General features: G+C 37.3%; 1 protein-coding gene across 2 annotated transcripts in view; it reads right to left on the minus strand.

Moving 5' to 3' along the window:
• Window positions 1–14,785, minus strand: part of LOC136101100 (bifunctional heparan sulfate N-deacetylase/N-sulfotransferase 3) — a 76,975-nt gene that overhangs the window by 30,071 nt on the left and 32,119 nt on the right. For both annotated transcript variants that reach the window (XR_011738908.1, XM_071808108.1), the window contains exons 3-6: window positions 13,687–13,774; window positions 9,817–9,971; window positions 6,120–6,305; window positions 3,426–3,554 (exon numbers count right to left, since the gene is read on the minus strand). Coding sequence is in view for 1 of the 2 variants with exons in the window: in XM_071808108.1 (XP_071664209.1) it covers window positions 3,426–3,554; window positions 6,120–6,305; window positions 9,817–9,971; window positions 13,687–13,774 (558 nt within the window). In the remaining variant the exon portion in view is untranslated. The remainder of the gene's footprint in view (window positions 1–3,425; window positions 3,555–6,119; window positions 6,306–9,816; window positions 9,972–13,686; window positions 13,775–14,785) is intronic.

The following is a 14,785-nucleotide window of genomic DNA, read 5'->3' on the forward strand; positions in this document are numbered from 1 at the left end:
TAATATTTTCTTTATAAAGGGATGCCATATTAAATAAATAAAGCTTTCTTACTTTAGCAGAGCCAGATCCTTAAACATTGGTTGTTTAAACATTTATAAAGGAAGTTAAAAGGCAAATATGCTTAATTCGGTCTCCTTTTAATTGCTAGGATCATCTCTTACTGTGATTCTCTTAATGTAGTATTGATACTACTTAGTAGCAGGTTATACCTCTTTGTTGCCAGCTGTTTCCATTGACATTCTCATTCCTTTCTATAAGGAAGAGTTTACTAAGCAGTGGGAACAAGAAGAAAGACACCCTTGTGCTCTTATGTGGAACCATTGCTACTCAAAACATAAAAACGGAGAAGACAAAGAAGTAATGACAGGAAAAAAAAGTAACAACGTGAAATAATAAGACAGAGAGCTGTCTGGTTGGATAAGACACCACTGAAGACTTCTACAATCTATGTTTTCTTTGTGCCTTTGCTACAGAATTCCCTGGCTAAATTAGGGCAAGTCACACAACCTCACTCTAAGTCAATTATCCAACCAATAACGTGGGGAAAATAATACCAGTATGCTAATAATATTGGGCTGTTGAAAGCTTTTTTTTCTTTTTTTTTTTGTGCAAGATCTTGATATAATACCCCTTGCCTAAGGGCCACTGAAGTCAGCAAGATGTTTAACAGAAGATAGGCATAGAAAATACTATTGGGAAAATAGATAACATGTTATATTACTACTTGGGCTATTTTTCAGCTTGGTGGCACTTCAGCATTCTAGATACTTTATGAACACTATGTGCAGAACCGTCAAGATCACTTTCCAGCCACCATCAGATTGCGATCAAACCAGCAGAGAGGGGATATAAATGCACACCAAACAAATATGGCTTGCCAACCACAAAATCAGCTACTCCAGCAAACCACCTCCTAGTTCCCATATAAAACAACCAGCAGAGACGGTTTGCCCAGCAGGATTTCCTGTGAGGACTGACACTTTGGTTACCTGCAGGACCTCTGCCCGTGAGGTGCTCTGGGAACAGGGTGATAAAGCCGGTTCTCATGTCAAAAGCTCACAGATGCACATATGATCCTGTGGGGTTTTTTTGTGGTTTATTCTGCAGATTGTGGTTGATCTAGCGTACTATAATGAAGCAGAGCCTCTCTTGTGAATAGCTACCATTACTCAGCCTAATTGCAAAGAAATTTGGGGCATTATTCTTAAGGGCATTTATTTCAGCGCAGGATACTCAGTTTCTAAACTCTCAGCCTTACACCACAGAAACTATAGCCACTTAAAATCAGTGATCCAAATTAAAGCAGCAAATGTAATTAGGGCCTTTGTTAAGATTTACATTTAGTCTATACCCACATTTTCCATTTTTGGAAACTAAATATTGTTGAGAATATTGTTTAGCTGACATTGTAATGATTCCTAGGTTTCTTCTTCATAGGTTTGCATCAGTGAAAATGTTTAGAAAATGACTCATAATGGAATTTTTGCATCCTCTGAAAAGCTGGGTGTTTGATGTCAAGGAATCCCAGCAATTTGAATGTGAACACAGGAAAGCTTATGAAATCCAAAATGCCATTTCATAATTAGACCAATTTCTAAAGCTACTTAGTTTTCATTTTAATGCCTGATCTTTGCCCAGCTCTGACTTGCAAATTATAGTATAAATACATGTAATACTTAAAAACCACAAAGACGCATACCATAATCTTTAAATTGATTACATGACAGGCTAATGCTTACAACTTTAGAAACTGCTTATAAGCAGATATTTAAAACCAGACCCATTGCCTTTTCAAAGTCACTCTGTAAAAGGATCGCAACAATTTGTCTTGCGGAAATTTTGGCCTGATATTCATTTACAGTTGTATTAAGAAAACAGTGCATTCAATTTCTATTATTTTAGCCTGTATTATATTTGGGATATCATGTTTCTCAGAACTAGGTGATCACACAGTCCACAATGCAACGCATAAATCAAAGATCTCAGTAATATATAAGGATGTTAGGCAGGCATGATTAAACTTCCAAGATTAATACCAATAATAATGATTGTTTCACTGTTTATCTTGTCTTCCTCTCTATTCTCTTCATTCTTTTAATATAAAGGGTTTATGCCTCGAGCAACCACACTAAATTTTTCTGTTTCCCCACTGTAGTAAGATGGTATAATGTGTTTTGGCTAAGTCGTGGCTGTGTTTCGATACGGAATACAGTTTGTGCTGTCTCAAAATGTTGTTACGTCTTCCTCCAAGTCTTGTTTGTTAAGCTAGTAGCCTGTACTTAAAATCCACATATTGCCAGAGCATTGCTATAGTACCAATACCTTCCAACCAAGGAATTTTCCATGCCTCTCCTCTGTTAACATGTGCCTGACATGATATATATCATCAAAATTAGGATTGAGACTACTGCCATCCTCTAGCAGGGAGACCACATGTGTGCTCAGGAAGTGAAGTTTTTATTTCCTATTCCTAGTGTGAACATGAAAAAGGAGAACAAAACACTGTAAGAAGAATCAAAACTATAGCCTGAAAGAATTCAAGGCTTGAAAACCACACCTGCTTATAAATTTCTAAAGTCACTGACAGAAGACTTTTTTCCTTTGGACTTACATTAAATTATGGAAGATTAAAAAAGGGCACAAAAATATTTAGGCTATTATTCCAAAGAATTAGAGTTGTTCCCTTTGGTGTTCTGAAAAAAATGAGTCCTAGTGATTACATTTGTACAAAATGGGTAAATTTTATTTATGTGTTTCATTTGGACTTTGGCTGAAAAACTCACCTAAAAGCTTGTCTAAAAGGTCAGTTTTAATGCAACGGACCTAATCCCATGCTACTTTGAAGTACTATACCGTTCTGCCAGTATTCTGTAGTTTCATAACCTCCTTTGTTTTTTATTCTTCCATTAAATATAAATGAAAGGTTAAGCAGACGTATTAATTACGTGCTTCATTTACTTTGAAGCTATTATGATTCGGCAACCGAAAATGCTTAAAACGGGTTTAAGTGCAAGCACCTTTTGCTTGTAACTTTCTCAAATCAATGAGTGTTCCCAACATGAATTTGGCAAAGTAGGAAAATGGACTTTGCCTGAGGTACTCATCTCATAGTAATACCCATTTTTAATGCTTGAATTATTTTAAAAATTAAAGCTTGGTGTCCCTATTTCGTACAAAAGTAAAGAAGAACTAGAACGGTTGCTACTACAGCATTACTAATAAATCAGTTGACAAAAAAAGCAGATATTATCTTTGTACAACTAACAAAACTCACACAATATTAGATCTTACATTAATGAACTGAAAAAGTAGAAGAGCTCACAGTGACCAATCATCACTATTTGGGAGACCCAGCTGATGAGCCTTGAAGCAATTAGTAACTTTTCCTTAACTAATTACAAAAAAATAATTACATTGTACTTACTGGATTGAGAACCACTGTGAAGAACAACTCTCCTCCTTGGATACTTTTGTCTAGTTCCTTTGGGCCTCCAGGATACTCTTTATAGAAAATGGTGTGGGTAAATAAGCCACAAGTTTGCCTAGGAAGCACCTAAATTTACGTAAAGAAAATTAAAATCAAGAGAAATTCACAGAACAAAAATGTTTATACTTTTCATGACATAATAGGTGTCAGATAAGTAAAATAAAACTGATAATGTTTCTTGGTGATAATTGCTGGGTAGATCTGGCATCACAACTTTGCCAGAAGTCAATAATGATCTGGTTGGATTAATACACTGGCAGATCAATAAATAGTGCTTACTGAAAGAAACAACATTATTATTGTTATCAGTGAAATCATAACATCCAAAAATTCATCACATTTTGTTTAAAACTGGAGATTGATCTTAATTGATAAGTTACAATTCAGGAACCTCCTCAAACTAATTTTGTCTGTAACACTTGATAATAACAATATGCATTTGAAGTCTGGTCAGCAAAGATTCCTGAGATTTCAAAATAATTTGAAACATAACCTGAAATATTATCAGTCTATATTGTATTACTCAGTTCCACTTTTCATTTGAGATATGACTTGTATTATAATATTTGCTTCTCACTCAACCGTGCTAGTTTTATTACACAGATTGCAATAGAAAGTAGCAAAAAGAAAAGCATGGATTTTTAAAAAGCAGCAAAGAACTAGTCTTTTGAATAGGAATAACTAACGAATGCAGTTAGGTTTTCCAGCAGAACTTCAAAATGTTTTCTATCAACTTCAGAAAATAATTCACTGGACAGTAGTTAAATTATGTCTGTTTTTAATGGAAAGACAACAGAGTATTGATGTTCACATACAGTTCTTAAACTGGCATTGTTCTCGAACTTCTTGGTCCAATTTATGATATTATATAATAGCTTAAACTTTTGAAATATACAAATCCCTTACTTGACATAGACTGTGGTTTTGTAGATCCTTTTTATTTCTTGTAGTTTCATTTCTCAACATCTTTTTTGTAATATACAGGATATTGTGACCACAGATCATAAATTCAGCATTGTCAGAAAATGTGTGGAATTTGTGTATTTGCGATAAACTTGCATATACTTTTTAAAAAACTCCAGACTTCACGTACAAAATATGAGAGCAATTCTTCACAGAGGGAGGCATTAAAGCTGTACTGGATGGGAAATGCTCTGGCAAATATTACACAATGATTTTCCTTCCGCATGTATTCATCAGTATAAGCCTGCAGATGTAAAATATTAATGCATTTGCCCTGAAGAACTGGCAGCTTGAAATTCCCCAAACAGGTGGTTTTACACAACTGTTGTTGGAAATAGATTTTTGGCCCTAGTGACCTTGCGTTAAATCTCATTATGCATCTTCAAATGAAATGTTTTTACAAAAATTTATGAAAGATTTTTGGAGATTCTGAGAGTCAATCAATCTTCCTGGAATGCTTCATGCCCCATGAGCATATCCACAAACCCATTATTTTACATGCAGCTATTGCTTTGAGGCAAACAAATGTAGCTCAAATCTGTGTGGTGTCAATTCTTTTTCCTGGGTGTCTGGAGATCACTTTAGTTTGCTTCATCCAAAAATAGATCTAAACTTTTAAATATCAGTATTTGGCTTAGAAAAGTGGTATCTATGGTAACTCACGGACTTTTTATTATGTTATAAGCTAAGTGGCAGCTCTTGTGCTAAGGGACTTGACCCTCCAAAACTGCTTGTTGCAACCACAAGTATAACACAGCACACACACACATTGATCTTTCCCATTCACTGCTCTGCTACATGCTCCAAAAGAAAGTCACTCAAGAACATATCATCAAGTATTTTAGAAAGTTGTTTTGAAACACTTCTGAGATAATAATGACATTATGTGAATCAGAAATAGCCTACACCTCAGTGACCAGATGGTGTTAGCATAACGCTTTTCGTGTCAGTTGTGTATAAACCCTTTTGGCAAATACTGCTGTCAGCAAACAACGCTGTGAATTATGTAATACAGAAAAATTGTGTGATTTGGCTTGTGGCTGTTCCATAGCCTAGAGGTAGAGGGTGGGCAAGGGTGGGTGTGCCCTCCTTCCCTTCAACCTTCTTGGGAATGTCTGCCCTGTGTCCAGACTGCTGGCCTGGGCTCAGTGCAGGTTAAGCCACAGCTCAAAGCACAGTTCACATTTCTGCATGGCAAGAAGCAAAAGGAGGGCAACTGTGCACCGCTCAAATAGAATTAAAAAATATTTATGCACCAAGACCCAGATTCTCAGATGGCAGAAACTGGCAAAACTCTTTTGCAGTTAATCATATTATGCAAATTTAAAACCTGCTAAAAATCTAACCCATAATATTCTGTTAAAAGATGCAAAATTGACTTTTTCCTTGAGATCTCTGCACCAGAATTAACAGTAGGACTAGAACAGTTAACAGTCTGGCAACTGTTAACAGTGGGGTGCCTGGAGGCCACCTTCATCAGAAGTAACATCATCAGCAACAGACCGATTTTAATTAACAAGATACTGTCAAATATATCTTGCTACTTATGCACAGCAATATGTGCTTCTCACAACGTGAACTTTCAGGATACCATGCTTTTCCACTTAGAAATAAATTGTTCATCAACGGTAGAGTGGTTGTAATATGAACATCATAAATACAACTCACCATGATATTTTTGTGGATGAAGCCTCGTCTGTATCTTGCAGGCTTCAGATGTGGGTATTCTTCTGTGCTAGTAACTCTGATATTCCAGACCTTTTTCCAGGCATCATAAAGTTGGACGTGTACTGGATAGACCCCAGAATGGTGTGGAGCCACCGCATAGCCTAAATCAGTTGGAATGCCATGTTCCTAAAATAGAACAGAACAATTACTGCTTTCAAAAATGTAAGAAATTTGATGTTTCAGCATTTCTCAAATCCTTTGTGAGAGATCAAAACCAGGTCTGAAATGTGAATAATGGTGATATCAAAATATGCTAATAAGTAAGGGAGATGGAAGGCAGCGTGGTGAAAATGAAATGAAGGATTTTAATACAAAAGCCTTTTCAATAAATATTTTTATGACTATCTAGGGAAGAGTGATATAGACGTATATTACACTGATCAATCAATACATTAAACAGAAAGCTGCACTCTTTCTAGTTCTTCTAAGGAATTTGCTCACAAACTAAGAATTCAGAGATAAAATTACTGGCACATGTTCAACATAACAGGTAGCATTTGGCAGTTACAATAACAAAAGTGTGATTTCCACTACATGTACCTACACAATTACTTGGATTGTTAGCTGAATTTCACAGAAAGTCACTGCATTTCCCTTCTAGTCAATCAAAGTATGAAGCCATATTGAAAAACCAGCTTAATCTATTTAGTGTCATTTTAAAAAAGGAGAAAAGACAATAACTTGTAAAATTCTAAGGATAATAGGTAGACGTTCTAGACTAACCTCTTTTGTAGCACGTCTTTCATTTTTGCAGACTCCTGTCACTTATCTTGTTTACATACATGAGCTTGCAGATATTACCTTCTCTTGACATTCAATATATTTTCTTTCCAGTTGGTAGTTTCCAACACACTCTAATGAAATTTGACACCTTTTATCTTTTCTTACAGGTTACTTTTCAAGGCAACACTATACAGCAGGTATTTCTGTAATGGTCTGATTAGCAGAATACACTGTCCACAAGATGTTGCTGCGTTGCAATGATTTAGGAAAACTGCCTTTGAATGACCTTTGAATTCTGTTCAAGAGTTTTTTACATTGTTTGTATTTTTATTGTCATATTCATCATATTTTTTAATCACACTTTGTGTGCAGAGGTAAGAATAGGCTGATACTTGGTCCCTTCCTTTGAATAAACTAGTTACTAAGGAATATGGAAAACTCTCTTATCTCAAAGACAAACAGGTGCATGAAACAGGTCATCTTAATATTTTCCGGTGGAGCAGTGGACTACTGCAGGAATGCTAAGATACTGGACTTAGAAGCTTAAATATTCAGGATTCAATATTAGACTATAATTCAAATCTGACAGCTTTACTAATAGCTCAAAACAAAGTGTACTCACAAAAAGCAGAATTTGCTTCTGGTCTCGAAAAAAATGAGAAATTAGACTTTAAAGCTGTGAAGGCTGCAAGGGAAGAAAGCTATTTTTTCCTTAATAAAGGGTACTTTGGACTTAGCGTAATGTCATGTGTAACAGACAGGTATGATTTAATCACACTTGAGAACCATAATTTTTCAATATTTAAAATACTGGTGAAACTATTATTTCCCTTTAGCACTTTATGGCACACACACTGGAATTCTTGTAAGGCCGTCCCGCTCCTAGGTAAGACCCAAACACCCCATCAGCTGCAGCAGGGAGTACATCATCTGCCAGTTTACACCGGGGGTGCACTACGGGTAATCTGCCAAAATGAGAACGATTAAGATCTGGCCTATTGGGTTTACTGCATGAGGAGATAAAGAATGGATATGCCATCAGTTATATGGCTTCACACTACTTAATTCCATTACAGATATTCCAATTCTCATCGTTCTATCTTTTCTACTTCACTTAAGCATGCATGAACATCAGAAAGAAAAATCTTCGCAGAACATCTAAGAAATTGCATTCTCTAATGTCCCATTTAATCTCCTTCATTCAGCTATAAACAAACATCTGAATTTTAAGGGTTTTTCCCTCATGTTTAACAATATGTAAAGATGTAATTAAAATATTTCATTCTAATTATGAGCCTATCATCTTCAATGTATTAATATCTGTTATTTCTTAGCGACTGTAATTCCCAAGTTGAGCATTTCACACACGATACACACATTCAGTTTGATAATGCATGAAACATCAACAATTTCAGCCTCTTTCAAAAAAGCAGGATACTTTGTTATTAATCTAAATGCTTTAAGCAAATTTAATGAGTAACTTCATGTCTGAAGCTATATATATGTGTAATATAAGGTATCTGTAAGTATTAAGGGTGTATAAAGTAGGCAAGAAAACAGAAATTCAGATGAAATTATCAAAACCGGGGTTGAATATGAATTATTCTAATAACATACTTCAATGGTTGCATACTGTGGACTAATCCCAGAGGATTTCTTAAGTCTTTTTGCATCACACCAGAAATACAAGAACTAATTTAATTTCCAGTGGAACTTGCAAAGTACACAGAATCACAGAAAAAAAGGAAGTTTGGACATGGGATTTTAAAATTTTCATGGTTTCAACATTCACTGAAATGTTTTCTTTAAACAAAGAATAAAACTGAGCTGGCCTGTACTCAGTACTACAGTTTACAGTAAACCTAGTACAGCCTTTGGTAGAAAGAAAGAGTATACTTAAGAGCAAAGTTTTCAGTTACAAATTGTAATTGCTTGATATTCTAGGTCTCTGCCTTCCTCCTGCACTCACTGACAGATGACCACAAGCACATCCTTGTTTTTGTTCTGATATTTCAAGGAACAAAGTCATTACTTGCCAGCTAAAGAGCAACCACTATATTTTGAAAAGAGAGAAGTAAAGTTAGGCTGTTGGAAGAGCAGGTGTATTTCAGCAAACAAGTTTGCTGAAGTATTCTGATCTAGCACTTTATGTCTTCACATTGGACCATTTCTTCAGACAAACAATACGTACTACATATGGCAGTTTGGTGTTATTGTATGAAAGTAACTGTAGAGAAAAGGTAAGTCTGTTTCTCTGGTATACTCAGACCCAAAGATCTGGTTTTACTTTTTCTTATGTTCTCACTGAAACTTTTTTCAGAGCTTTGCTGTGAACAAAAAATTAGTAAAGGCAATGCTTTTCAAAAAAAAAGTTTTCATTAAGCTGATCCAGAGGGAATATTTAAGATATTAACGGCTACCACCACAGAAAAGAATCTTTGAAAATGTGGCACATTTAATTAATTCTAACATGAAGTGTTTTCACAGTCATTTGACATGTTTTGATGGAGTGTTTCTTCTTTCAGAAAACTGGATTTTTTCTCTAATCTAAACAATGGGGTATTTAGAAAAAATTTTATTTTGGAAAATATTGAAGTTGAAGAATTTTTATCTATATTGAATTTCTAAGATGGGAATGTATTAATTCCACATTCCGAAAGAATTTTTCCATTCAAAATCTTTCATAAACTAATGCAGAAAACAAATTTAATTGAGAAGAAAATCCAAACTGTAGAGAAAAGGAATTTTCATAGCACAAAATACAGTGACTACAAAAATCACTCCATCAAAACTTTTTTTTTTTGCAATTACTTGACATGAAAACAAATTCTACAAGAACTGATTCTCCAACAAAATAGGAATAATGGTTTCTGAATACCTAAATTCAACGTAAAGTGCAAAAAATACAACTCACTAAGGCGAATTTTTTGTTGAGGATCATCTGCTCCACCAGTGATGACTCATTGTGGAAGAGATGAGGCTGCATGTGACTCCACATATGGGGAAACCACCAAAACTCATCTACAGACCTCAACAACAGGTCATCGCCTTCATCTTCCTCCTCAGTGCCTGCAGAAAGAAAAAAGAGTATCCCCCAAATAAAGTCTCTACTTTTATTATATTCTTGCAAATGTCTGAAAAATATAAGAAAGAAATTAACACAGTAAAATGTGATCATTTAAAGTACTGGGGATTTAAAATGTTTCCAAATACAAACCCCTTTTCCTAAAGTATTTCTAGCCAAGTAAAAGACTGAGAGCCCCATTTTCACAGCATCTTGAATGCATGGCACAGCACAGTTCCCACACACGTGCTATGTGTGTAACATTAACAGCTAAAGGACAGAGTTGGAGAAATTGTATACGAGATCATTTACTAAAGAACATAAATGAAAAAGTTGATGATTCTTTTTTTTGTGTTTGTTGCCCAAATTAAATTCACTCCTTGATCCAACTTCTTTGCCTTTCATTAACTATGATATCTTGAAGTATTTTTTCCAGCAGCCTTTTCAAAATATAACGCATAATACAATTATTTTTGCTTCCCTGCTAATTCTTATTTTTCCGATTATGGCGTATATCAGAAACCTGCATCTTTGAAGAGACAAAAGGTGGCTGGAGCTCACCAAGTTATTTCTCAGGTCCCCGGCCTGTCTTCCAGCTGCTGTCCTGCCCGTTCCTGAGGATGTGGTGCCAGAACAGGCCCTGCCGCCGTTTCTGGCTGCTGTGTTGGTGAAGGGGAATCGCTCGTGCAGCAGCGCATGGCCCCGCTGCTCCCCCACACCTCTCCTGCTGCAGCTGCCGCAGTCAATAACCCAGCAGCAGGGCTGTCCTCTCACCCTGAGCTGCCTGGTTGCTTTGAGGCTCGTAAATCCTCCCAAGCCTGCAAGAGAGGCAGCTGCACCCCAGCTACCCACCGGGGTGTCCTCGGGTGCACAGGGCACTATGTGGAGAGTGAGGGCTGGCAGGACCCTGAGCACTTCAGAGGACATTCGTGTGATCTGACAGGAACAACAACCCACCCTCCGTTTGTGTAATCTGACGATAACAGCAACCCACCCTCGGTGCTCAGGCCTGTGCTTTAGCTCTGGATAACCTACTCGCAGAGACTCAGCCTGAGTATCTGACAGCAGCCAGGGGATGGGAAGTGTCAGAGTGTCTAATCAGCTGGCAGATCAGGACACCCTGCACACCCCTAAGCCCAGGTATCTATCCTCATCTCAGTGACTGGCTAGTCCTGTCAAAAGCAGCCAAATTTCAATAGCCCCTTAACAGTCTGCCTTGTAAGGACTTGATGAGCTAAACTTTGGCAACATATATCTTAACACTTCTTCAACGTGTGCCTGTTTCCTGCTTATCTGATTGTTCCCACCCCCTTCAACAATGAACACAACTTCACAAATCCTTTCTTTCAGCATTTTGCAACATCCATTCTCCTTTTTCAGCCTTTCAGATGAACATTCAGCTCTGATGCTTTTCACATCCATGCGGCCATACTCTCACTAGCATTATATGCCTTTTGCTTTCTTCTCTTTCCTTCAATAAACCTTGTCTGACATACCTCCACTGTTGTGATTTTATTCTCCATTATCTCTGAGGGAACTAAAGCACTGAATGAAAAATGTGGGCAGACATATGTAATGATGTATCAAGATTTGTAGAATCATTAAATTTTAAGACTCCATGTCAGTCCATGGGGCCCTGTGTGATGTTCACACAGTATCAAAGAAATTGAGAGCACTACCTAAAGGTCATACGATAGCCAGATCATGGAGAAGAAAGCATATCATGAAAGGAAGAAAGCCACAGCAAGGGACGAGTTGTAAGAGAGAGCAGCTCAACTCATTCAATTTACATGCACTAACTGGGCCAGTTTGTACTACAAATACACAATACCTTTGCCAAATCCCACTCAACCAAGAGCAGGAAGCCCATGAGCATGCTCCCTCCAAAGCATCTAACTGTCAACTGAGGCACAAGAAGTGGTCTGGAATGTACCTCTGCCTGCTGAGACACTGGTGACAAACTTGGCAGTCAGGACTGGGCAATTCTAGGCAAGACAAAGGGGGAGGAAGGGATGGGAATGGATGGAAAAGTGACATCCTGCATGTGAATATATGAAGGCATCTCTAGTCTCTCTGCACTGTGCAGGTGACACCTGGACTGCAGAGCTGAAACCTGGACATTTACTGAGTTTACCTGAAGTCTTCTGAGGCCTAGAAAGACCCGTGGAGAGACTGTGCAGCCCCAGCTGCTCTCCTCTCCACCTGTTCAGCTCTGAATAACAAACTTCTTTGCCTGCCTCTTCTTAACATGGCAAATAATACTGACCAAGGTACACAACTGAGCACAGGAAGAGGAATGCTCACTCCTCTGCTATGTAACATGCGCAGCAGTCGAGCATATTCAAGCTCTGTATATTTATCTTTGGTTTTGAATAAATCTATTTTTGGTTCCTAGTCTCACCTGACATGTCACTTCACTTCCCTCTTTTTCTGCTAATATCCTTCAACTATAATGTTATCTCGCGTTGTCTTTTGTCTCTCTCTTCCAGACTCTGATGTTGTCTTATTTCACTTGTGTGTCTTTTTCTTTCTTTTTGTCCATAAAGAGCACCTTCTTTCTTCTATATCACATGCTATTCAATACCTTATCTTTTATTTCTCCCTATTTCTACAGTGGTTTAAATATGAAGCTATTATAATGGGTAATATCTACTGCTATGATATCTCTACATAGAGATTAAACTGTCCTAAAGGATGAACTGTGGTAGCTCAGCAGATCTCTCAGTTAAGTCAATAGGAAATTTTATTTGATCAGTGGAATTTATCACTCAACAGGTTGAAAGGAGCTGATTTTTAATAAAAGATGAGGAAGAATCCAAGTTGTTTCATACTGGCACCTAATGCAGGCACTGCAGCTTATTATTAGAATTATAGGTACCTCATCCTGACATGTTCCAGCCCACCTAAAACTATCACATAAGTGCAGTCAGGGAACAGATGCAGAGAAAAATCCAGTTCACCAATTCTACAAGCCTCCCCCTCTCCATTTCCTGGGGCAGGCTCTGCAGCAAGCATCTGCGCTACCTCAAATTTCCTGTCCCGCTCTCTGAATGAAATTATAAAGAAACAATAAGAGATGTGTTTATTCCACCCTCCAGATTGATTTTGCTGTTATCCAATGACACGTATGTAATACATAGAAACCTATAGAAAGCTGTCACCCCATGCTTGGACTGGCTCTTGCAAGTTCTGCTCCTGGCCCTGTGGTTCTGCCATGTCTGTATGTCCCAGCTTGCAGGAGGAGGAACTTTCCTCTTATTCAGGAAACTTAACAGTCTGAAAGGACACTTTTCTGAGAGGCTTAGTCTTTCTCTTAGAAACTACAGCCTGGTTTTCCTACTTCCACATCATTGCTCTACTTACTGGACTATTATGCAAAGAATGACCACCTTTTTGTTTGTTTGTTTAAGAAAAAAAAGGAAATTAAAAAAATAAATAAACGTGGCTGCAAAGAGGCATTTACAGACTCTACGTACATGGTTATTTCCAGAGAGACTACAGCTCAGACAAAAAGTTAATCCAGAATAATAACTTTAGGAGAAATATTCAAATCAGTAAACCACACAAAGCAGCCTGGAAGAAAGAACAATTTGATTTTTTAGTGATTCTGTTATGAAGGAAGCTCTTCTCTCTACTCTGACCCTTAGTCCCTATCCCTGTTTCCCTCCTACTAGAAAGAACACCATCAAAATGAAAGTGATTTTATTATTAAATTCTTACCTGTGTGATAAAATTTCCCTGAAAATCCCAGGTTGAAAGTAAAATTTGTAATCTGAGCTCTCAAAAGGTTCTGAGTGTCAAGCAGGGCCTGAAAGAAAAATACCATATAAACATACCTGTAGAAAACTACACCTGGCACAGAAGTTTAATTTCACAATACAAGTATTTTTACAGGCATATATATTTTCAATTGGTTTTGCTATTTAAAAACAGTTCTTTATATATGAAAAAGAAGTAATAGATAGTTTCATTACAAGATTCAAGACAGCATGCAAACTCCATTGTTTTCCTCATTTAGATGGCCAGCTATTAAATACTTTTTTACTCCCTGGATCATGAGCCAGGAAAACAAAGGCACAGGCCAGAGAAAAGACCTTCAAATGATTCTTCAGTAAATCTGAGACACAGCCAAGAATGAAATTCAGATCTCATATCCCCGGCTGCTGCTCTGTTCACTAAGGTGAACAGCATCTATAAGAACCGTGTTTTCTAGAATCAGAGAACGATTTGAGTTGGAAGGGACCTTTAAAAGTCAACCTGTCCAACCCCCCTGCAATGAGCAGGTGCATCTTCAACTAGATCAGGTTGCTCAGAGCCCCATCCAGCCTGGCCTTGAATATCTCCAGAGATCGGGCATCTACAGCCTCTCTGGGCAACCTGTTTCTCTAGATCATATGCAGCATTTTAGTTATGTTTCAAAATTACTGGCAATGAAAGCAAAACAAAACAACAGAAAGAGGCAAGATGAAAACTATTCCACATCAAATAATGTAATCCTAAATTCCCCCAAATTCTGACAGATTTCTCAGACTGTTAGCATACTGGCTTTCAGCATACATGTACTTGCAACTAAATTAGTACAAACAAAAAAACAGCAAGGGGAGAGCTATTATTTGTCAGATACAGCTTCACTCTCTGATTTCAATATGCTCTTCTTGATTTGTCATTCGCAAGATTTACATATTGCTTTCAGGAGTTATCTGCCAAATTCTTGTGCTCTGCTGTTGTCCACCATTTCAGCTTTCCAGGTGTCACAAAGAAACCTAGCCTTCTAATTCAAAATAAAACTTTGCAAAGCAAGAACAAAACGTAAGAACGC

Source organism: Patagioenas fasciata, chromosome 4 (genome assembly GCF_037038585.1).
Source record: "Patagioenas fasciata isolate bPatFas1 chromosome 4, bPatFas1.hap1, whole genome shotgun sequence".
Classification (NCBI taxonomy): domain Eukaryota; kingdom Metazoa; phylum Chordata; class Aves; order Columbiformes; family Columbidae; genus Patagioenas; species Patagioenas fasciata.